The 25,676-nt window shown below is 39.3% G+C and overlaps 3 protein-coding genes across 3 annotated transcripts in view; all 3 read right to left on the bottom strand.

Moving 5' to 3' along the window:
- The window catches only part of LOC117985691 (uncharacterized), an 88,261-nt gene that overhangs the window by 7,812 nt on the left and 54,773 nt on the right, over window positions 1-25,676 (bottom strand). The window lies entirely within an intron of this gene.
- His2Av (Histone H2A variant) lies at window positions 598-3,407 on the bottom strand. Its single transcript, XM_034972462.2, has 5 exons — window positions 3,272-3,407; window positions 3,051-3,128; window positions 2,755-2,868; window positions 2,184-2,383; window positions 598-1,191 (listed from the first exon to the last, which is right to left on the bottom strand). Exons 1-4 carry the CDS (start codon window positions 3,272-3,274, stop codon window positions 2,189-2,191), a joined length of 390 nt encoding a protein of 129 aa, XP_034828353.1. The 5' UTR covers window positions 3,275-3,407; the 3' UTR covers window positions 598-1,191; window positions 2,184-2,188.
- Window positions 4,627-21,671, bottom strand: SPARC (secreted protein, acidic, cysteine-rich). The gene is made up of 9 exons (XM_034972453.2): window positions 21,537-21,671; window positions 10,374-10,451; window positions 9,508-9,672; window positions 8,223-8,301; window positions 7,458-7,573; window positions 7,097-7,243; window positions 6,400-6,602; window positions 5,911-6,058; window positions 4,627-5,074 (listed from the first exon to the last, which is right to left on the bottom strand). The coding sequence occupies exons 2-9, from the start codon at window positions 10,437-10,439 to the stop codon at window positions 5,015-5,017; spliced, it is 984 nt and encodes a 327-aa protein (XP_034828344.1). The 5' UTR covers window positions 10,440-10,451; window positions 21,537-21,671; the 3' UTR covers window positions 4,627-5,014.

Here is a 25,676-nt window from a genome sequence, read left to right as displayed (position 1 = left end):
GACGCGCGTCAACGGCACCAGTCGAACAAAGCGTATGTAATCAGTACATTGATGAATCAGGGTAAGTGCCGCTCCCTTTACTCTGTATTGGGCAGATTCTGGATAGAAAAGTGGCCTATTCTATTGTCTGTTTAGTTACCTAATATTATTACCAACATACAGTAGGCGGGTACGGGTACAGACTACAGAGGTCCCGGCATTACTGGGACCAGGGGTTCAATATAGTGGACTAAGAGCCAGCGCGTGCCAGACCTTCGTCTGTCTATACCTATATATAAAAGGAAAAGCCGGCCGACTGATCTATCAACACACGGCTCAAACTACGGGACGGATCGGGCTGAATAGCTATTATAACGTAGACATTTTTAAAGAAAGGATTTTTCAAAATTCAAGCTCTAAAGGGGCAGAACAAGGGTTTCAAATTCACGCGGACGAAGTCGCGGGAATGAATGAGGCGGGCGGATGCCCCGCACACCCGCGCTATCCCACACCGGGTTAGCGCGGGGACTGTGCGGGTGTGCGGAGAGTCCCCACCCCGATTGCCATCTCGAACTGTCGCGTACTACCTAAGGTAACTGAGAATTAAATCAAACCAAATTTTAGAATAAACAAACTTAAGTTTTTCTCAATATATTTCAAAGATCAAAATACACTTTCTTACAACTTGTAACAGTTCAATCATACCAAATTAATCGTAGAACAATATTATACCTCGGCTAATGTGCCAATGTCACTTAAAAAAAATACAAAATGTTGCAAATTAAAATTATACCATGACAGCTTAGAGCTAAAACAAATTGCAAATTAGTTCTAAATGTAAAATTGTAACACTGCAGCTATAGAGGTTTTAGCCTTTTACAATAATTAAACTGCCAGTGCAACAATTTTAGTATCGGCTGAATTGAAATGAACACAGGGTCTAGCGAAATAATAAAGTCTCGTCATGAACCAAAAAAAGTAAATCTTATTTCTAATCAGTAATCATATTTAAATCTCCTTATTGCTAAAAATATGTCTAGTTCTTATATCTAGTGTTTATTTAGTCCGGATCACCAGTTAGAAATCACTCCACTGTCAACAGTCCACATCACTACCTATATAGAAAACTATGTTTACCGATTGCTGATTCATTATACATTGCTGATAGTGTCCGGGTCAAATGCAGTGAGAATGTTGTAGCCTGTAGTTAACCTGTTAATAAAAAAAACATTATTATTAAAAATTTATCAAATCCATTATCAAATGTTAAAATTAATCATCGCTAAATATAAGACAACGTTCTACAAAGCCAAAACTAATGTACATTTATTTTCTGCAGTGTACTATATAGCTAGTTATTTAATAAATAATAAGTTAAGCATAGGTACCTATTGTAAAAAAAGTTACGTTACGTGTTACATTTTAAAGTTGTGCGTTTCGCACGGCTGCAAATTTATTTGAATTCCTCGCTACACTCAGGATTATCTTTGAACCTCAGAATCCTTCGCTGGCTTGGAATTCAATACAAACTCTCACGACAAAATAAAAATTTTGCAGCCTTGCATAACAAATAACTATTTTCAGATACAAGTTAGCCCTTGACTGCAATCTCACCTGGTGGTAAGTGATGATGCAGTTTAAGATGATAGCGGGCTAACCTGGAAGAGGTATGGCAGCCTTTTAAACCCATACCCCTTTGGTTTCTACACTGCATCATACCGGAACGCTAAATCGCTTGGCGAGTAGGGTGGTAACTAGCTACAGCCTAAGCCTTCCACCAGACAAGAATTATAGTGTATGTCATCATGTGGCAACTTCAGACTGGACTTCTTGTTTTGTGCACACAACTATTAACTACTGAATATATTAATACATCATTATACATGGCATAATACTGCAAATCGAGTAGTGGAAAAGAGCAACCACAGTTTCTTGCAGGATTTCTCAATAGGCATTCGGAACCAGTGGTAGATTCACTTGACAATTCAAATATTGATCATATTATATCTTAGGTCATATAGATTTTTGATAGATCTGACTGAGAAAGAGTTGTTTGTTCAATGGTTTAAGCATTATATACACTCAGATAGCTTTTGGAAATTGTATCTTTAAGTAATAAGGCTAACAAAATAATCAGTGCTTTCTAATTACAAATGACACAATCTACTTAATTATTTTGAATAAATATTAATTAGTCTAATTACCTTGATTAAACTGGTGCACCCGGTCCACCTTTTTTACCGATAAGCGATTTGTGAATGTGTGGGATGACTCCTCCTCCTGCGATGGTGGCTTTGATCAGGCTGTCCAGTTCCTCGTCTCCTCTGATGGCCAGCTGGAGATGCCTCGGTGTGATACGCTTCACTTTGAGATCTTTAGATGCGTTCCCCGCTAACTCCAAAACCTATAAAAATATAATATGGGAAGTTGATTACCTATTGATCAAAATGTTCCCGCTATTTTAATACTAAATTCTGAAAACCATTATAGAATAACAACGCTTTATGCTTATATAACTATGTAAACAAAGTAATAAAAACTTCGGCAATTGTTTTGTAAATAATTAAAAACTTAATACGAATTCCCGCCAAATTTTATAATGCATTTACTGAGCGGACAACTCAATGAAAATGCTTTCAAAACAGTGATAAGTAATAAAAATCATTTATAGAAACGATTAGCATGCTCATATCACCATTTTTTTCTAGAAAACGCTAGCTTTTTCGTATTGTAATTACGCTGAAAAGCCGCCATATTGACTAAGGCGTCACTTACCTCAGCAGTAAGATATTCGAGAATAGCTGCGGAATAAACAGCCGCTGTAGCTCCAACACGCCCATGGCTTGTAGTCCTATTTTTAAGATGCCTGTGAATTCTTCCGACAGGGAACTGAAAATTTTCATAAATAATGATCAGATATTTATTGATTATTTCCTCTGACACCGCGGCCCGCCGCCATACTAGAGGTCATGCGTATTATTCAATTTTATGAAATAATTTAATATTTTGATTTAACCACAATTTTACCATTCTAAATTCATTAAATAAATTATGAAACCTAATCAGCATACCTGCAATCCCGCCCTCGCTGACCTGGATACTGCTTTCGCCTTGGCTTTGCCTGAATCTTTACCCGCTTTACCACCAGCCTAAAAATTGCGAAAAATCCGATTAATTTTTATCGTACGAAGCTGAAACTTCGCCAGGACGTAGATAACACTGTTTCCCACCGAAATACACAGTCAAAACATCACAACACTAATTATTTTTCACGAAATCTTGTAAAACTCACCATTTTGAAACGTGTAACACACTATCACGACTACTGGACAACCAATACAGGAAAGGCGCCAAGCCAAATCGACAAGACAAAGATGGCAGCGCTGCTCTGCTCAATGCACTCTGAACAGGTTGGCCAACCGTATTACCGGAAATGTCGCATAAACAAACGACTCTCTTGCACGGAGACCACCAATGAGGACAGTTCAAAATGGCGGGGTAGCACTGTGCTGCCAAGCCATGTACTGCGGGTAAAATTATAACATTTTTTTTTTTAACTTTTAAAGATAATGCCATGGCGTGTGCGGCTTTTTGATATTTTCAACAGGTACAAGCAGAAAAACAATAGAAACGGGTAACATTGGTATAATAGCGGGGGTTTTTAGCACACTATTAACCCACATCGTAATATATTCTAATTTTTAAAATTTAACTGGGCATTTGCCATCCATTGTTATATTAATAATTTTATTTTAAAAGGTAAATTCATAAATTTCTCAGTAAATTCAAATTCCTTATAATCAAAATGACCAACCACCATTAAAACAAGATAAAGAACTGCATTAATGGCATACTTAATATTTTTTTTATTTAACAACCCAGGGCTCCAGAACAAGAATTATCAAGAAAGTGAACTGTTAAGGCGCCACAAATTTTGAATTCTTATTTTAATTATTCAAATGTTCGTTAATTTTAAAACACAAGTTCTTTGATCAAGAGCTGCAGAGTAACTAAATTACCAGACCTGGTAATTTAGTTACTCTGCAGCCCCTTTCATTTGGGGGCCTGGCAGGCCCCCCAATGAAAGGGGCATGTTCCAAACGTGCTAACTCGATCGCGTTTTGCCATAGGTACCCAGTAAGTACCTAAATAGTGTGTCCAATCCAAACTAACAATAGGAAATACTTTTCACCATTTTGTGATGTCTTGGCTAGAAATCTAGATAACTAAGTAGGTATTTCGATTCAATATAATAATATAATAAATAATAATAATAATATAGAAAACTAGCTTACGCTCGCGACTTCGTCCGCGTGGACGGCACCAATTTCAAATCCCTGTTTCACCCCCTTAGGGGTTGAATTTTCAAAAAGCCTTTCTTAGCGGATGCCTACGTCATAATAGTTATCTGCATGCCAAATTTCAACCCGATCTGTCCAATAGTTTGAGCTGTGTGTTAATAGATCAATCACTAAGTAAGTCAGTCAGTCAGTAACATTTTCCTTTTATATAATATATATAGATATTAGTTAGGCAGATAGAAGTCATTGACTTTCCTATTCTTAGTTTGGACACATTGTAGAGACTGTTTGTACCAAATTAGTCTCTTGAAAAACGTAAGGTCAATGAAAAACACGTTGATTTGTTCCATATTTTTTAATTGTTGAAGAATTTTTGGTCTTTAAATCACAGTATAATATGTTACAATTTTATCAATAGTTGTTAAAGTAATAAAACTTTACACACACAATATGTCATCCTTACGAACTATTGTTGGACAAAATAAGTAGGTATCAATCATACAACATTATTAGATAGTTTAAGTGATGGCAGTTTATCGTATCTTATCTTTCCTACCTTTTTCTATTATTCGCTGTTGCTGTTGCAGTACTTTTTTAAACCACACATTTAATTTAATAACAATATAATGTAAGTAATTAAATTAAATCTAAAATCTCTTCTAAGTTAGATGGGTGTTTTGAATTAAGTACCTATCCTAAGAATGTTTGTGATATTATCACTATTATATTATTATTTATTCTTGCGTAGTGCCATCTTCATCCGTCAACTCGTCACAGCGATCTTCCATTTCATACTGAAACAAAATAGTTAATATGAATTATTTGGATTGGATGACTTCCTTGAGCCAGCGTTGGCGCTGTGGCTTTGTAAGTAGGTGTTTAGGCTTTTAGAAGAATTCAGCTGGGCTGGGCAGCATTTTCAAAGCTACGACAGGTCTTCGAATCGTCGATACCGCAAAGCCTAAGACTAAGGTCTTCAACGAGTGTGTCCTACCTGTGATGACGTATGGAGCGGAAACGTGGACACTGACAGTTGGCCTCGTCCACAAACTAAAACTCGCTCAGCGCGCTATGGAGCGAGCTATGTTGGGTTTCACTCTCAGGGATAAAATCCGGAACGAGGAAATTCGCAAAAGAACAAAAGCGACCGACATAGCTCAAAGGATTAGCGGGCTGAAGTGGCAATGGGCAGGCCATTGTCTGTCGCAGAACCGATGGCCGATGGGGCAGACGTGTTCTGGAGTGGAGACCGCGTACCGTTAAGCGCAGTGTGGGACGACCCCCCGCCCGCTGGACCGATGACCTGAAGAAGGTGGTGGGGAGCGGTTGGATGAGGAAGGCGGAGGACCGTGTTTGGTGGCGCGCTCTTGGAAAGGCCTATGTCCAGCAGTGGACGCAAACAGACTGATGGATTGGATTGGATTGGATTGGGCTTAATAAAGCTGCCACATCGGTTCTAGGTTGGCGTGCTTCTATTACACTGGATCTACCCTTCAGTTCAGCCGTCAAGTGAAATGGATTTTGACAAGTGTCAAGCAAGCGTTGTATAACAATTAAGATGAATAAAACCATAATAATTATAAAATGGGTATGGCAAACAGTACAACAAATTGTGATTATAAGTAGGTACCTCATCCAGCTGTAGGCACTTGCCCCACTCGGCAAGCATGATACGGTGGTCGTTATCTTCATCGCAGCTTTTAAGGAAGGGCGCGATGCAGTGTTCCAGTGCCATCAAAGGCGCTCGGATTGGGAACAGCTCGTGAACGGACACAGATCTGGATAAAAATGATACAGAATAAGTACCTATAGTGAGACTTTGACATTATGCTAATTTAGTAATACAAAAAGCCATAAAATAAGAGAAGATAAGTTTAATGAAAGAGATTCATTAAAGATATTTATTAAGATTTATTTTTTATGTTAATACCATGGAGATAATATTTACACAGGAATGGAATTATTTCCTATATTATACTTAGTATAATTATTGATGCTTCCAAGGAATGGATCAGTTATAACTTTCGACAGATCCATATATATATCTTCGCCTAAAGGTGGCAGCACTAGCAAGGCTCCCAGCTCGCAGGGGCCCGATCTAACTCAATTCTTCAGTTACCTGTCATTGTCATGCGCGTCGAGGTCACACCACTTCCAGATAGCGGCGTTGGTCCAGCGGCGTGTCAGGTTGGACTCGGCCTCCCGCTCCATGCGCAAGTAGTGTGGGGTAAGTTCACGACGCTCAGCCATGTCACGCATGATGTTGAACAGCCAGTCGCGCATGCGCCGAGGGAAGTCTGCCATCTCGTTCTCGGTGCACTCCTGCGAGTATATTATAATATTGTCAAACATAGTAAATTTCTAAACGCAGTTATAGTGCAAATCTGCACATTACAGGACCACACGATTAGATATATAGACCAGAGGGGAAGCTTCATACTAGCGGCTGGCTGTAGGTTCACTCACTCTAGCGCAGCTCACGCACACCACGACGTGTCACGGACGTTCCGTTTGCCGCCAAACTGGGCGCACGGAGCGTCCGTGGCACGTCGTGGTGTGCGTGAGCTAGTGTGAAGCTTCCCCTCAGGTCTATAATATCTACTCGTGTGACAGGACTATCTAGAAGAATAATAATAAACATAGGAGTTTGAATACCTATTAATTTATTGTAATTTCTCTTTTTCCGAGAACTAAGCTTTAAACCCTGGCCTTGGGATTACACAGATTAATATGAGTGATAATAATTCCTCGAAATGGCGAGGGCCGGTAAATGCAAATACTTAAGTTTGGCTAATTTGGAGTTCTAGGCTACGTACAGGCATTTCCCTGCAAGCACCGTAGTACTCTATTTGTACGTGACTGTACTCGGGTCCACGGCAGAGTTCAGAGTTGTCGAGGCAAAGGCACCGCTGTCTGTACACTTCGCAATCAGACGTCCAGGTCTCGTTGGCATTGGTACAGACCTGCAATACAAAAATATGTAATCCTGACAGTTTCATTTTATATGAAAATCAATAAGCTTTTACTCATCAGCCTATCCATCCCAAAGATATTAAGCTAAGCATAATAATTATCTATCTTTAAAAAGCTTCGAACAGTAAGGAAGTTCTAGGGGTAAATACTGAAAGAAACACAAGCATAAATCATTAACCAATCAAAAGGAGGTTTATATGATACCTTGCGGCGGGAATCGGTCTCATACGGGCATTCCCTGATGCAGTTACAGACGGCGTCACCATGTTCATCGATCTCGCAAACGCGACCGGCGCTGCAGTGCACCTTCAGGCAAGGATCTGTGTGAATATAATCCTCATATTATTATAACTCTGAATGCACCGATACATTATTTAGAATGTATCTTCTTTTAACTTTCTTCAAATTTAAAACGGGATAAAATAGATCCTTTTATCGACCTAATGGTGTGCTTAAATGGGCAATTTTTGAAACAATTGCTGCTCGGCGACACGTATGGATCGATCTGAAGCAATAAATGGAGCTATCTGGAGCAATAACTTTTCTTAACATTGCTGAAATTTTCGGGTGTTGAGGGGTAGTGCAGTAAATTGCTTCATGTAGTTGTGACGTCATAATTGATTAATTGCCTGGGTTTGCGGCAATTTAATTGCCTGTGTAAGCGTACTTTTATTTTGAGGCCTCCTAGCCGTGGGGGCGCATAAATTTGGCACAAATAATAATGTTATTGTCATTAATTTGTATGATGTTACCTCAGGATGTTACAGATCAGTATAACGACACTTTTATTATGTCTTTTAAATAAAAGTGTCGTTATACTATAGCGTTTGTATATAGTCGTACGTTATATATATACTCGTTATAGCTATAGATAGCTTTTCTCGCGACTTATCTTTCATGTCGACTACACAATTACTTTCGAACCACTATTTTACCCCCTTAGGGGTCCCTCATTATTCGGGTACTCACCATCAAGGAAATTGTCGTTGCCATTTTCTTCGTCTGGGATTTCATTCATTAATTCATTGATCCGGGCTCTCTCTGCTTCCTTCAATCATAAAATGGGAGTTACTTAGCAGGTTCAACATAAAGCAAAACTTTTAATCTATCACTATCTACCCATATTTATTAAGTACTAGCTGATGCCCGCGACTTTACCTGCGTGGATTTGGGTTTTTAAAAATCCCGGTGGAACTCTTTGATTTTCCGGGATAAAAAGTAGCCTATGTCAATGTCCAGGTCTTTGACTATAGGTACCCATGCAAAAAATCACGTCAATCCGTTGCACCGTTGCGACGTGATTGAAGAACGAACCAACAAACAAACACACTTTCGCATTTATAATAAGGGTACTGATACACGTGTGCGCGTGACACATACGCGTAGCGACTCAGTTTACATAGAATACTAGCGACCCGCCCCGGCTTCGTATGGGTGCAATGTAGATACTAATGTGGTGTCAGTGAGGCATGATTAATAATCCATACTTCCATACTAATATTATAAATGCGACCACCCGCGCCCCCTCCGTCTCGTTTTGTTGCGCGTTACCTTCGACTTTTTACCAACCTAATTCACATTATTTCAATTACCCTAGGGATCTCTAACTTTTGAACAGTACCTATAAACCTTGTATGTATGTATGTATATACTTTATTGCACCACAGAAACACAAATGACAGGTTACAAAAATAAATCTTAATAAGTAGGTACAAAAGGCGGTCTTATCGCTAAATAGCGATCTCTTCCAGACAACCTTAACGCTAGGGAAAAAACTAACAAATGGACAATGGGAGGTGGTTTAAAATAAACCTAAATACCAATAGCTAAATAAACTTAACCATATAATAAGAATATAAAATACATATTATTAATACACTAATACATACAAATAAAATATAATAGACATACATAAGACTACATATAGATATACACATATAGATTTAAATAATAAACTATGCCGTTACTGATGATAGCAAAGAGATAGGTAATGATCTTTGACGTCAATTTTAAATTAGTTAAGGGATTCAGCACGATGGATTTGCGAGGGAAGCTCGTTCCATAAACAGATAGCAGTGACCTTCCTCTTGAATCACTCTATCTATTGGTCAAAACTGCATTAAAATCGGTTGCGTAGTTTAAAAGATCTACGCGTTCAAACATACATACAGACAGCGATTGATTTGAAGTATGTAGAGATTGACGCGGGGTTTCCGCACCTTTGTGCTTCAAAAAATGGCAGCCGGTTACATACCTGGAAGCGCTTCTCGTCGAGGCGCTCCGCCATGGCGAGCTCGAGGTGCTCCGCCTCGTGATCCTCTCGCTGCACGTGCGCCGCGGGCGGGAACAGCCGCGCTGCCGCCAGCATGGCCGGCTCCGTGGTGGTGGTGGTGCGCAGCCGACGGTGCCGCCGCCGCTTCTGCAAAAATTCATCCTCATCAACTCATTACCGGCCCACTACTGAGCAACGGTGTCTCCTCTAAACCCTTGTCATTCTACAGCACTTGTCCAGCGTGATAGACTTCGTCCTAAACTTTAGGGCATAGTTCACCACGCCTGGCCAACTGCGGATTTTGCGAACTGGACGAATATTACCAGATTTAATATTATTGATCCTCGAACAAAAATACTGGGACGGTAAAAAAATTCGTTATGTATCGATCTAATAATAACAGCAGGCGTATGTTAGATAGCTGTCTGACTATAGTCAGTGACAGGTTGAGATGGCAATCGGGGTATGAGGTAGTGGGACGCCCCGCACACCCGCACGTCACGCGCGCTCGCCCGCACCGGGTTAGCGCGGGGGCTATGCATATATTGTATATTCTTTGCCCTGCCCGATTGCTATTTCGACCTGTCGCGTACCCTACTATATGTCTGAATCACAGATTCTTTTATCTATGGTCTGAACTCTGAATCTGAGGTCTGAATAGTAGGTACAGTGTGACAAGGATATATTGGCGCGTGGCGAAATTCGGAACTAACGTTGCCGTCAAGTATCCCGTCCCCTTTGTTCTTGTTTGAATATTCTAAGCCTTTGTTCTCCAACAGCGCCCCCCTGTCAATGTCATTCAAGTGCCAAGAGAGCCTTGTCGCACTGTATATGGCAGCGGCACTTACCATCACCGCCTCTGTGGAGCATATCGCCGCGACCAGCACGGCCAGCAACAGCAGTTTACTCTTCATTGTGATTGCAATCTGTAAAAATACCATTTTGGTTATTTTCGTAACTTATATGTAAGAACGCGGCAGAAAATAATGTACCTACATCGACCTTTAGAAATAGCGGATTTGTAGAGCATTGTCTCTGTCGTTAAGACAAAACGTCATATAGGTATGAGTGACAGAGAAAACGCTATTTGAAATTTGAATTATCGAGCAAAATTTCGAAAAAATACGCCTGTAGTACGGAACCTCTACGGAACCCTCGTTGCGCGACTCTGACTCGCACTTGGCCTGTTTTTTTTAATTACGACTAGTTTTACGTATTGATAAGTTATTAGGTCTTAATTTTGTAAAAAGTTTCAACGCATCAAATATATCAATCGCTCGTTTTCTATCTCGTCTTACAGCCGTGGCAGTGCGTCGAAAGGTCGTTGCCCTGTCGTATCGAATGGTAATCAGCCGTTTGTTATATGAGAAGAATAAACACTGCATGCTGGAGGTGCACTTTATAGTCTAAGAGCTAGGAAGGTACCTACCTAGTCTAGTAAAAAAAGAAAGATTTTTATTTAAATAAATTTACTTATATAAGTGTTTGTTTTTTAATCGTCAAAAGAATCTACGCTCTGGTTAGTTATGCCATTCCTACCGAAAGAACCAGCAAGAATCTCAGCGGTTGCTCTTTTCACATGTTTAATTTAAATTGTAGCAAACGTGGTATTCACGAACGCGTGAGCTGTACTCAGCTTATTACGAACTAGCTTATGCTTGCGACTTCGTCCGCGTGGACTACACACATTTCACCCCCTTAGGGGTTGAATTTTCAAAAATCCTTTCTTTCCTTCGTCCTACGTCATAATAGCTATCTGCATGCCAAATTTCAGCCCGATCCGTCTAATAGTTGGAGCTATGCGTTGATAAGATCAGTCAGTCAGTCAGTCACCTTTTCCTTTTATATATTTAGATTCTACCTACCTACATCATTGTTTTAAACTTAATTTTTAAAAAGTCACGTAGGTAGGTACTTAGAATTGCACAATTTTTGCACGTGCTAATTAAATTTGGTGCGAGCATATCATACCTAGGTATCAAATTTCATTCAATTTAGGCACTATACTTAGTTATAGACTAATTTCAGCAAAGTAGCGTCTAAAGCGTCTAACATTCTTCAAAGTACGAACTCTTGAATCTCGATAACGAAAAATCTTTCAGAAAGATTAATATTTTCAAAACCGAATGATAACAACATTAAAATTAACAGTCTGACTAACAGCAACACCTAAATACATAACAAAACGTGATACATAATATGAGTTTATCATCATTCATCACTTCACATCTGTTCATGATATTAAAATCCATAAACACACATATACACTAGATATATATTTAGTTATAGGTAGTATTTATGATTAGGAGGTGGATCGCCCAATAAACTCAATCTTCGTAAATACATAAATATCATTTATTATATTAACAGAAAGACATTACTTTTTCCAACGATAACGACAACTCACAAGTGACAGACTTACAAATATAGAACGCTATTTTATTCTTTCTTCACTTTAGATGTAATGAGTTTACATACGAGTTCATATCACGTTCTAATACGCGCCCTTAAACCATTACATCGCAAACAACATAGTGTGCCCGTAACTTATTACAGTGTAATATAAACACGCCTTTACAATTTTATATCAATCAATAAGATTAAATAAAACTCTCGAAAATATTTGATTATAAAAATAAAATAACTATAAACTAGTTCTACGGCAAACACACAATATTCCTATTAGGTATATTATGCCCTATGCCCCCTTAATCAAATATCTTCTTCAGACATAATTCTGATAAAAATGTTTCATTTTAGGACCATGTAAACTTTTTGTTAAAATATCTGCAATGGCATGACATATACAATTATTTACATCTGGTTGCTTACGTGATCTAAGGTTATAACGTGGTTCAACCCTTTCCACAACGTTTTTGGTCTCGTCTTGAATATCAAACATTTCTTCATTGTTTTCAGTATCATTGTTATTATCAACTGTCTTAACAATGGTATCAACTTTATCGTCTTTATTATCATCCTCTTTAGGATTCTCTCTTGGCACAGACTCTTTTTGTCCCTCATCCAGATATATAGGAACAACTGTGTCCTTTGTTACTATATTATTGTTATCACCAGGAAAAGTATTCTCTAAAAATTTAACATCTCTATATACATGAACGGTTCTCGTCTTTGGATCCATCAACCGATAACCCTTAGTGTTATTAGGATATCCAACAAAAATCGTAGGTACTGTTTTACTGTCCAATTTTTGTCTCTTTTGTTTCGGTTTCAATCCGTAAGCTAAACAACCGAACACCTTAAGATGACTTAGATCAACTTTCTTTCCTGTCCATAACTCTTCCGGAACACCATCTGTTACAGCCTTAGTAGGACTTCTATTTTTTAAATATACAACAGTATTTACAGCTTCCGCCCAATACTTCTTATTTAAATTAGCTTCGCATAATAATGCTCTTGCCTTTTCTATAATCGACCTATTTGCCCTCTCAGCAACACCATTTTGCTCAGGTGTGTACGGGACCGTCGTCTGGTGCTTAATACCTTCAGACTTTAAAAATTTATCAAATAATCGATTACAGTACTCAGACCCATTGTCAGTCCTCAAACATTTAATTGATTTGTTCATCTCTTTCTCTACTTCCGCCTTATATTCGCGAAATTTCTCAAAAGTTTGACTTTTATGTTGCAGAAAATATACATGTGTTTTCCGAGAAAAGTCATCGATAAACAGTAACATGTATCTCGAACCACTGAACGACGGCTCTTCCATCGGACCGCAAATATCGCTATGCACTATTTCCAAGATATCCCGTGCTCTAGTACCTTTGTTCTTAAAAGGACTCTTACACGTCTTACCTTCAATGCATGGTATACATGGTTCGATCAAATCGTTTTGTTTAAATTCAATTCCATTGACTAGGTTTTTTAACTTATCCATATATTTTTTACTCAAATGTGCTAACCTTCTATGCCAAAGATTCGATAAATTTTGACTTGACAATGTCACGTTCAATGACAAGTTTTGATTTTCTTTTAATTCGAAAATTCCACCAACATCCTGACATTTGACAATTTGTTTATCCTCTTTCGTTATGATACAACCTTTTTTGTTAAAATTTACAACATAATCTTTTTCAGCTAGCTTGCTCACAGAGATTAAATTCATGGACAATTCGGGAACATGCAAAACATTATCCAATGCAAGTTCTGTATTTGCATTAATCTTTACATTAGCACTCCCTTTACCTTGGATTGATAATTCTTCCCCATTTGCCACTCTTATTTTCTTATCCGCCTGCTTTTGATAATTGGATAAATTATTTAAATCGTGGGTCATATGGTTTGAACATCCACTGTCAATGTACCAACTCTTCGTCTTTAATGGCTTCTTGTCTACTGTAGTCATGCAAATCGACGCAAAATTATTTACAGTTCTAATTTGCTTCTTTTCATTGCATTCTGATGCTTTATGGCCTGGTTCATGACACTTAAAACATTTAAAAACTTTTGACTTATTTACCTTCGAACATCTATTCGATTTCGATTTTTGGGAAATCGTGCCCGATTTGTTCGCCATCAAAACATTCGACGATGTATTTCCACTTGACTCATCCCGTTGTCTATTTGCCTCTTGTATCAATTTAGTTTTAATTTGCTCAAGAGTCAGTTTTTGTCCACTGTTGTCTACAGCCATAATAAGGGGATTATATACTTCACTCAACCCGCTCAGCATAATAGACACTATCCAGTCATCATCAATTGGAGCATCGATATCATACAACTGATTAGACAAAAACATTATTTCCGAGATGTACTTCTCCATAGACTCGAAGTTCTCAAGTTTACATTGCCAGAGTTTCCGTTGTAACGTAATACGTCTTCCCCATCCCTTGTCTTCATAAGCTTTACATAGGCAATCCCAGACCTCTTTTGCAGTCCTTGCTCTATAAACATGCGTGAAGCAATCGGGTTCAAGTAAAAGACAAAGTGTTGCTCTTACTTTTGTGTCCACTTCTATCAGGTTTTCTTTCGTTTGTGTACTCGCTTGACCTTCATTCGCTACGACCCACCACCAGCCTTTCAATTCAAGATAGTTCTTTACCTTAAATTTCCAATAGGCAAAGTTTTCTGAGCCTCGCAACTTTTCTATGTGGCCGCACAAACCTGAATTAGACTCATGTCTTTCTATCATGATTGAATTTTCAGAGCTTCTAGTTTTAGATGTAAAGGCCCATAACCTATTTATGATTAGGAGGTGGATCGCCCAATAAACTCAATCTTCGTAAATACATAAATATCATTTATTATATTAACAGAAAGACATTACTTTTTCCAACGATAACGACAACTCACAAGTGACAGACTTACAAATATAGAACGCTATTTTATTCTTTCTTCACTTTAGATGTAATGAGTTTACATACGAGTTCATATCACGTTCTAATAGGTAGTTGTATAGCTGTAGTGCTTATTTACCTACAAAGAGGTTGGCAGATGATCTTTTACGAAGGTGAAAATATAAATCCTCTTTCTTCCCTATCCTGTGGCAAAGAATCCGGCCTTATTCATTGACTATTCCATATGCTAGGGAACCCCTATGCAAAATTTGAGCTTTCTAGATCTTAGGACTCTAGCTGGATGTTCAGGACTCAGTCAGTGAATCAGGAATTTTCTTTTTAAGTAAGTACATATAATATAATTTATGTTAGGTGTATAAAATCAGAGATAGCTTTGATGATGTAAGCATATGCGGTGACACAGTTTAATAACAGAAACGGACTTATATTAATTGACCGTTAGATTGCTGCCCCAGACCCATTTGCCTACTTTACCATCCCGTCTCAACTCCTGAACATATAGGAGCAATATTCATAATTGACACTATCGTTAGGGCACGTATTTGTTTCTGTTGACCCAAATATGCGCTTATTGAGCTAATAGGGTACACTTCGTACGGCAATAAAGCAATGCCTACCATGTCATCATCAACCCATCAACGGCCCATTACTAAGTCTCCTCAGAATGAGAAGGGTTTTGGCCATAATATGCCACGTTGACCAAGTGTGTATTGCTGCTGCTTAAGTATGAACCTAGTCGAATTTTTTTAGCCATGTTTTTTAGGCGATAAGTAAGAGAAAAATAGAAAAATTCGGAAACATAACTGTCAGATATTTTATAGACTAGCTGGTAGGTAATACTTTGCTTAGTGCACTTCATACAAGCAACAAGCTGCTGACTATTACTTCCTGTCATGGAAACGTAAACGTTATAAAAACCAAATTAAGTAATTAGGTAAGTAGCTACTAGAATTTTTTTTTTTTTTAGGATATACATAGGATTTTTGAAACTAAGTAGGTTTAAAGGATTGCGCTTTGAATGCAATCTCATACCAAACAGACAGAGGAGATGATCAGCCTAGTAGAGCACGCATCAGAACTTTAAAATGTTTTAATGTTAAGATTTTGGTGGGATACAATTTATTACTTACGTTCTAAATAATTGAAACTCAGTTCAGTTCAATGATAATTTTAAATTTGGTACATACCTACCTACCTACTTATTAAAATTGATAACTCTAGTATCAGATACTGCTTGGTCCATGACCTCCGACCCTAATGTTTAATACCGAAAACATACGAGTTGGTAGGTATCTATAGTACGAAAACGGTTGGAACGGCAATCGGGGAGGGAACGCCCCGATGTGTGTTCACCAGTAGGTATATTATGTCTTATCTATGGTGTTCACTAGCGCTTATTAAAAGCGCAGATTAGTAGCTTTGCGCAGCTGTTTGCTTGTGACTTGTGAATGGTCTGAAAGAGGTTATTCATGGCAACGAATCTTAATTGATTCTGTAGTAGGTATGATCATAACCATGAGTCGCTTTATGTGATAGATATACCCTACTACTTGATACATTTCTTTTATCTATGACCCTACCCCATAGCCGCCTATTATACCAATAAATAATGAAAAGCGACTAGAATAGAATAGAATAGAATAGAATGTTTTTTTATTCATGTAAACTTTCTAAAAGTGCTTATGAATAGTCAGGTAGTTTTAACTTACCACTGGTTCGGAATGCCGTTCCCACCGAGAAGACTATTGCATATTCATAATATTACAAAACCAAGATAGCACATTTCAAAATGGCCGCCATGCAAAAATCATGCATGAAACGTACAAAATACGCAAAGTTTGTGGTTAGAAGTGCGTACTCGGCATCGAACCTCCGATCTTTCAAATAGAAGGCAGATGTCTTAACTACTAGGCTATCGCCGCTCACACTTTAGGCAGTATGTCACAATTATTTTTACAATAACGATTAAGGAGCGATAACCTCTGACCGGCAACCTCAATACGATCTGTGTAGACCACGTGTGGACGTGTGTGTGTGTCTGTCGACTGTAGTCCACGTCAGTCAGGAACAGTTTACCAGTTTTACGACCTCTGAAAAATTATACACCAAGTCGTAAACTATATTCTGCTATCCGCATTGACGTGCACTCCATAGAGACTATACGGCATTGCTCTGCCTCTCTTTGATTTCGGAAGAAGTTTTTTTTATTCAGATACAAGTTATCCCTTCACTGCAATCTCACCTGGTGGTAAGTAATGATGCAGTCTAAGATGGCAGCGGGGAAGGGGTATGAAAGTTTCATTAAACTCATACCCCTGGTACACTGCACCGTACCGGAACGCTAAACCGCTTGGCAGCAAGGCTTTGCTGGTAAGGTGGTAACTAGCTACGGCCGAAGCCACTGACCCGACCAGACCAGTGAAAATTCCGAATTTCCCCTGCCGGGAATCGAACCCGGAACCTCCCAGTTCCCACTAATAAGACCACAGCGCTCACCACTGCGCCAGCAAGGTCGTCGAAATGTAAGCAAACGTCCCTTACTTCTCCCCTAACTTCATCTGTGACCTCCTTCACGGACTAAGAGACAGCACGTGCCAGAGCGTTGTCTAAATATATAAAAGGATTGACTGACTGACTGATCAAACTGACAAACTACAGGACGGATCGGGCTGAAATTTGGCATGCAGATAGCTATTATTTATGACATAGGCATCCAGTAAGAAAGGATTTTTGAAAATTCAACCCCTAAAAGGCTGAAATAGGGATTTGAAATTTGCGTAATCCACGCGGACGAAGTCGCGAGCATAAGCTAGTTATTTTATAAAAGCTGAAGGTTTCTCTGCTTATTGTCCCCAACACAGGGAAGAATGATCAGCGACTATGAAGTTTGGATCAATGGGCTTTGGGAGATAACATGATCGTTTCTTCCTGGGGACAACACGTAGAGAAAATTTCAGCTTTTATAAAATAACGAAGGTCCGGCACGCGCTGGCTCTCTCTCTCTCTCTATCAGTGTCATGACAGTTTCACAAGAGGAGTGACCTAATTACAGCACTGATCCTGCGAATTCATGATTCCAGCGGTTATTCGCAAAGGACGGAAACCAGCCTTATCGGGTGTCCGCCGATAGCTTCGCTGTGACCCCGCGCTCATATAGTTACAACAACAGATAAAACATAAACATATAAAAATCTGTCAAGTGTGAGTCGGACTCGCACTAAGAGGGTTCTGTTCCGTATAAATCCCGCAAATTGCTAATAGGCTGGAACCATGTTTCATTAACATCGAAATGACGTCATTTTGACGACATTTGACTATATTTAACTAAAAATATACCATCAGCTCGAAACTTCAGTCTAGTGCTGACGTCACTAAAATGGCGGCCACGCGCATTAGCAATTTGCAGGACATGTATACAATCGTACAAGAGATAACACTTTGTTTGTGATACAAGTTGTAAAGGTATTGGAATGGCGACCTCGCACAGGAAGACGCAGCGTTGGAAGACTCCCACTAGGAGGATGGACGACATTAAACGAGGCGCAGGGAGCCGCTGAATTCAGGCGGCGCAAGTCCGTGGCGTGTGGAAGTCCCTACAAGAGATCTATGTCCAGCAGTGGACGTCTATCGGTTGATGCTGATGATGAAGTTGTAACCTCAAATTCACGAATTTAGGATTTTTCGCTTTACTTCGGGGTATGAGGCCGGGGGCACCCCACACACCCGCACGTCACCTGCGCTCGCCCGCACGGTTAGCACGGGGGCTGTGCGGGTGTGCGAGGCGTTCTCTCCCCGATTGCCATCTCGGCCTGTCGGGTAACTATAGGTACTTACTATAAGACATTGCTACCTGCCTTTAATGATTCTAGGTCCATGGAAAGTAAGTTTTCGATTCCCTTGAATTGACAGACAACGAAGTGATCCTATAAGGGTTCCTTTTTCCTTTTAAGGTACGGAACCCTAAAAACATATATAAAATATATAAAAAATCGGCTTTTCGTGTCATATAATTATGAATAACCACGAGCACTGATAATGTGCCTTATATTATGTAGTTATCTACTTTGTTAAACGATTAGTTTTGGTGGTGGTTTGTATTTATAGACAAAATTTGACCCTTAGAATTTATCTATATGACCTAAAGAAGATAAAAATATTTTAGGTAAGTATTTTTATATCTACCATTTTGGGGTATGGATTTTATATACTTATACAGCTTATACTAATCTATTTTTAGCGTGCAGGCGGGTCACATGATGTTAAGTGATTAGCGCCGCCCATGAACATTTGTAGCACTAGAGGAATCGCGCTAAATTTAAAAAAAATCTGAAGCTCTACCAAACTATCAATAACGCGAATCGAATTCAGGACCTCTCGCCGCACGTCTGACGTCACCAGCACACCTGCACGTCACCCGCACTATCCCGCACCGGGTTAGCGCGCGGGCTGAACGGGTGTGCGGGGCGTCCCCTCCCCGATTGTCATCTCGACCTGTCGCGCGCTATCACTGCACGAGTGGGTATTGGGTAGGTATACGATACCTTTGTGCTTAGTTGTAGCTAAAATATTAGGTAGGAATATTATGTATTTCGGTTGCAAAAGTAGATTTAGTTTACAGCTTGTAGCGAACAACTGACCTAAATGCAAACTAGCTCATGATATAAGAGCTAGTGGCCGTTTTCGGTGTGTGATATTGATAGTTCGTGAAGTATGATTAAAGCTGAAAGTTTGTTTAGCTTGGAATATGGAAATGTAGAGTAGAGCTAGCCTGTCTCTGGGCCCTGGTGGGTTGTTTCAGGAAAAACAAGGCAGGTTCACCATCATCATTATCAACCCATTCCCGGCTCACTACTGAGCACGAGTCTCCTCTCAGAATGAGAAGGGGTTGGCCATAGTACACCACGCAGGCCAAGTGCGGATTGGCAGAATTCACACGCCTTTAAGGACATTATGGAGAACTCCCATAGGCACGCAGGTTTCCTCACTATGTTTCCTTTACCGTTAAATTAAATTCTGAAAATCCATCCATAAATTCGTAAAATCCACGTCCGCTGTTATTTTTAAGTTTGCTATCCATTTGAAATTATCGATTTAACAAAAAAGTACGTCAAATAACGTCAAACGTTTACGACGTCACATTTGTGTATTTCATACAAGCTCCCTTACTAAGCAAGCGTTTTGACATTTGATAAAAAGTGATTTGACTAGTAGTCATCATCCCTATTCACGAAGAAGAGTGAACTTTGCTTGTGGTTACGACGTTTACGTGGGCATTGCATAAGTGTGCGTGCATGTCGGACCAATCAGTCGCGAGCAAGCGCGCGCAAACGCACACATTTAGTGTACCTACCTACCTTACTTATACCGATACGACTTCAAACACAAGCACGAGCCACTCGTCTTCATGAAATGCAAAAAACTATACCTATCAGAGGACGACTGGCTATATTCTACGATTATATACTCAGGTTACTAAGATTATCGCATTAGGTTAGCCTGTAATGATAGTTTTAAGTTGTCAAATAAATAAATAAAAAAAAAAAAGATGTAATGAGAATTTTCATCATTTATCAAGAACTCTCCAAATATTCCCACCTGCAGGCCGATTCAGAACACTTCGATAACATAATTATCGATCGATTCGGTAAGTTGTCGTACGATAAGATGTATTTTCAATTCAGAATAACCGTATCGACAGTAAAGTTGTCGAAACCGAAACCGAATCGAACTTACGTACTGATCTCCGTTTAGCTACCAACGGCCACACAATAATATAAAATGCCAATTCGTATGAATAGTGCTGAGTGCATGAGTATTGAGTAATGGTAGATACCTAGCGCACTGCATAACATAAGTATTGTAAACATTTTGTATTGAAAACAAAAAAACAAAAAACAATTTATTAAAACGTACAGCCGTGGCTTTCTTCTGTGTGACGTAAGATTACCTACGTAAAAAAACTGAAAAATGAATTTTTTACTTGTGGACCAAGAGATCGTTCCTCCCTGTGTTGGGGACAATAGGTAGGTACGCAGAGAAACTTTCAGCATTTATAAAATAACGAAAGTCTGGCACGCGCTGGCATTCCATTGCAAATATTCTACGCGGTTAAATTTTCAGAGTCGAAATTCGAAAGCGAATGAATTACGGAAATCTGAATAAGTAACTATAATCTTAGTAGGTACCTACTTAATATAATAAGTATAAAAGTTCTGGAAACCCGTTTTAGATAGAGGGAAGCGCTACAAAAAGGTTGCATCTTTCGTTTTTTAGTTGGACTCATCAAAAATATGGAGCATGGATTAAAACCAAGCAGCAATCGTCATCATAAAAATATTACTTACCTATTAAAAATAACACAGCTACCTACTTACTTATATCGAATTTTTAAGAAAATTCCGAAAATCAATCCTAGGTATCTGTAATCTGTCGATAGGTAGTAGGATAGATACTTGATATACCTACTTATAATAACTTTATTTTTCAACAATTGTAAGGTCTTTTTTGACAATTAACAACGTCGCTAACTAAGCAACTTATCGACAGAATACCCACGGATAGATTGATTCAAAATTTGAATTTGAAAAAAATTTAACAAAATCATTCAAAATCAAGAAAGAATTTTTTTTATATACGTATATAAATCGTATAGAAAAAATAATTCTAGTAAGAAAGTAGGTAGGTACTCACCAGTAAAGACAGCTAAACAAAGGGGATGCCGGGGCCGCCTCACTGACGAAGCACACGCCGTCGACTGCGCGGGCGCATCGCGGTCCTCGTCTTCGGTTCCACGGGCCGGAATTCCGGACCGCCACGCTCCTGTTTGCTAAGGCTAAGTTCAGATGGACAGGCACTTGTCGCGCGTTGGGACGTGACTCGACAAGCATTGGAAGACGCAGTGCACGCTAGTACAACCCGTCGGAAATATCTGGAACCTGGCTTAGTGACGTCACGCAATGTGCTTGCGTTGGCAACGGTACTGGCACTGGTACTTGTCGAAGTGTTTATATACTCTTTGGGTACTGGATATGCGAAAATAGGCTAGATGCGGAGAAGCGCATTCCAACGAGGTGCGTAAATATTTCCGACAGGTAACACCAGCCTATTTCGGCACTTTTGGCAGCCTATGTTCAGATGGTCGTCAGCGGTAGGCCGTAGGATGGAACTTCGTGAGGTTTTTGGTCGGCAGTTCAAATAACCACTGTGTTTCCCCGTGCCCGCTGGCATCCATGATGGATTTTTCTCGCGAAAAGAAAAAGCCTCGGTATGTTTAGATGACAAAAAAACGCGCGTTTTTAAATCGCGTCTAGAGTAGTAGCAACACATTTTACATGTATACTTACAGTCGTAAAAATTACCTATATAAATCGCGTTCCAGCTCGCGTGCTTCGCTGTTGGTAAACGCCTTCTCCACGTCCATATTCTATGCTTAACTGAACACACTGAAACTTGCGCGTACTGCGCGTTGCCGCTCGACATCTGAACAGCACGTCGACGCGTTTTTAGGTAAGTACGACAAGTGCTTCCATCTATAACTTAGCCTCAAGCATTGAATATGGACGTGGACTGGGCGTTTACCAGCGGGGACGCGCGGTTTGTATTTCCTCTCTGAAACGAGCGTAACATCCCCTACCCATACCTATTATAAATGCGAAAGATTGTTTGTTTGTCCTTTAATAACGTTGCAACGGAAAAACGGATTGACGTGATTTTTTGCATGGGTATAGATAAAGACCTGGAGAGTGACATAGGCTACTTTTTATTCCGGAAAATCAAAGAGTTCCCACGGGATTTTTAAAAACCTAATTCCACGCGGACGAAGTAGCGGGCATTCGCTAGTAACTAATATGAACGACTATATTATGTAAAGTATATGGCTATCTAGACGCGCTTTGTAAAACGCACATTACATTTCTGTCATCTGAACATAGCCTAACGATTAACAATAAAAGCTCTTTGTCAGCGCTTTTTAATATAGGTAGTTTTCGATTTATGATGACTTCACTTTTTAGTTATTACGAATTTAACCTTTTCATTGAGATACTTTTACACTTATAAATTTACTAGCTGATGCCCGCCCGCGACTTTGCCCAAGTGGAGTTAGATTTTTTTTTAATCCCATGGGAACTTTTTGATTTTCCGGGATAAAAAGTAGCCTATGTCACTCTCTAGTCTCTACCTACTGTTCGTGCTACTGCATGTGACAATCCAATCCATCAGCCTGTATGCATCCACAGAAGGACACAATACACATTTTCAAAAGCCATGCCACTAAACACGTATCCACATTCCGCTTCCCACCATATTTTTTCAGGTCGTCGCTCGGTCCAACTCCAGCGGACTATAGGTACTGCGCTCACCCCCATCGGCCGTAGACTCTGTCACACTACAGACATGCTAGGTGATTCGCTAACTCAGTGTCTAACACTGAATAATAGCCACCGAGGTTGGTTGGTTCTACATTGCTGCTTCACTGGGTGATATCACAATATTTTTTCGTAGAAAGTAGAAACGGATTAAAAAATGAGCTTGGTGGCTATCATTCAATGTTAGAAAGAAAGAAAATGCATTTATTTGTTGTTGGTGTCACAGATAAAAACCAAGTAGGTACAAATGTAACATTTTCATCTGTACACATAACACAACCCCAAATGGGTGTACAGCTCAGCATAATGTCAGATTTTTAAAAAACAACAATGTTAGACACTGAGTTAGCGAATCACTCCCCTGGCTTGCCCACTGCCATTTCAGCTTGCTGTAACGAAACTTCCGGAAGAAAAATAAGATCGCAAACAGTGTGTTGAGAACGTGGCAAGTTCTCGGCGGACATTATTTTGACCTCCGCGGCCGAAAGTCCCTCGCAGGCCCGAACTCAACAACTTACGCTATGCTATATCCTGGATCACTTTGTTGTCTTTCTGTCAAGAAAACCTATAGGGTTACTTCCCGTTGACCTAGAATCGTGAAGACAGGAAGGTAGGTCTTATAGCAGACATAAGGGGAAAATCTAACCGTAAATTTGTGGTTACATCACAAGAAAAAAATTAAGTGTCCATGAACAAATATTGCTATTTTCAACTTTCAAAGTACTTTACCAAGTGGGGTATCATATTATGAAAGCTCTTTACCTGTAGGTACATTATTTTTATGCATTATAGTTTTTGATACATCGTGCAAAATGTCGAAAAATACGATGGAGTACGGAACCCACGGTGCGCGAATCAGACTCGCATTTGGCCAGTTTTTTCTTTAGTAAAACGAGCGAGTAAACGGGTCACCTGATATCAAGTGATTACCGCCGCCCATCAACATTTGCAGCACCAGAGGAACTATGGTGTTGCCCTAATGGAAAGCGTTAATATTTACGCAAATAGTTATTTGCAAGAAAACAACAATATAATGCACATCTGATCGTTTAATTTATACCACTGGATTATTTCCGTACATCTACAGTATAGAGATCACATCACGACATCGCTGCAACAAGCTCTGTGGAAAATGCTGACATTGGCGCTTTTTATGTTGTTTTTCGCTAAACTAAGTTAAGAGTATCTGCGTCCTCCTCTTTTTAATATTGCTAAAAAAGGACGGAACATGATTTTAAAGACTCTTAAATTTTAGTGCACGTTACAAATTTAAACGATACGCTCGCGACTGGCAGCTAAAGTCACGACTCACGAGGTTTGGCGGCTCTAAATTAAACTTAAAACTGGCACCGATTCTAAGCACAACCTAATTTTAGCGTATTCGCACCCTCTTCTTACTATTGTAATATGAAAAGGACAGAAGCAGTGTGACATTTCTAAATTTAATATTTAGATGGTAAAACCCGTTATTTTAGCGCGCACTCGCGAACCTACTGTTTAAATTTGTATTGTGCACTAAAATTTAGAATCTTTAAATGTGAAAGTCATGTTCCGTTCCTTTTTTAGCATTAGTAAAAAGAAAAGGATGCAGATACTCTAAATTTAGTTAAGAGAGAGACTAGAGAATCGGGGCCAGTTGTCAAACTATGTCTGTCCTTTTCATGTTATATTAGTAAAAAGAGGATGCGAATGCTCTAAAATTTATTAGTGCTCAGAATCAGTACCACTATGGGTCTATAATCTGCGAATCGTAGAAAAAAGATTATGATCAGTATGGTTAGGCGTCATCTCCACGGACGAGAGAATCACAGCGAGTCTCGCCGTTTGACTAAATTCGTTACAATCTCTACAGGGCGATAGTACAGTGCGACAAGGCTCTCTTGGCACTTGAATCCTTGAATTGACAAGGGGGCGTTGTTGAAGAACAAAGGCTTAGGCCCGTAGATAGAGTAATAAAGGTAGATTGAAGTACTGTGTAACCGCGTATGAGATAGCGATAGCACGACGTAAAGATGAATAACACGACAATCATTACCATTGTTTAGTAGTCAATATTTGTATTAAACGATCAACAATATTTGTATTAAACATTTTTTATGTGAAAACAATGAGAAATACAATTACGCTACGAATTCTCAAAGTTTGTTTTGCAACTAAAGTTGCATTCCTTGTATTCTTGAAAAAACCCGGTTACACGATAAGGGACAAAAAATAGGTTAGCTGCGTCTCTGTTTATCACATTAGTAACTTTATCTGTGCTCTCTTTTTAGTGTGAATGAGAAAGCAAACGTTACTGTATCTACCTTTATTACTCTATCTACGCTTAGGCCTTAGAATATTCAAACAAGAACAATGGGGACACTTGACGGCAACGTTAGTTCCGATTTTTGCCACGCACCAAGATACATATAATATAGCTATAGATTGAATCCCTCACTCGCACGCTGCTTCCTTAGCATACTGC

The sequence above is a fragment of the Maniola hyperantus genome, chromosome 10 (genome assembly GCF_902806685.2).
Source record: "Maniola hyperantus chromosome 10, iAphHyp1.2, whole genome shotgun sequence".
NCBI classification, from domain to species: Eukaryota; Metazoa; Arthropoda; class Insecta; order Lepidoptera; family Nymphalidae; genus Maniola; species Maniola hyperantus.
Note: the sequence above shows the minus strand (reverse complement) of the source record. Positions and strands in the feature narration are given on the sequence as shown.

Coding starts and splice junctions, on each gene's coding strand:
- His2Av (XM_034972462.2), bottom strand. Junction 2,869..3,050: donor CAGCGAGGGCGGGATTGCAG/GTATGCTGATTA, acceptor GAAAATTTTCAG/TTCCCTGTCGGAAGAATTCA. Junction 2,384..2,754: donor TCGAATATCTTACTGCTGAG/GTAAGTGACGCC, acceptor ATATTTTTATAG/GTTTTGGAGTTAGCGGGGAA.
- SPARC (XM_034972453.2), bottom strand. CDS start 10,439: ATGAAGAGTAAACTGCTGTTGCTGGCCGTGCTGGTCGCGGCGATATGC. Junction 7,574..8,222: donor CAACGACAATTTCCTTGATG/GTGAGTACCCGA, acceptor ATATTCACACAG/ATCCTTGCCTGAAGGTGCAC. Junction 6,603..7,096: donor GTGCTTGCAGGGAAATGCCT/GTACGTAGCCTA, acceptor ATATACTCGCAG/GAGTGCACCGAGAACGAGAT.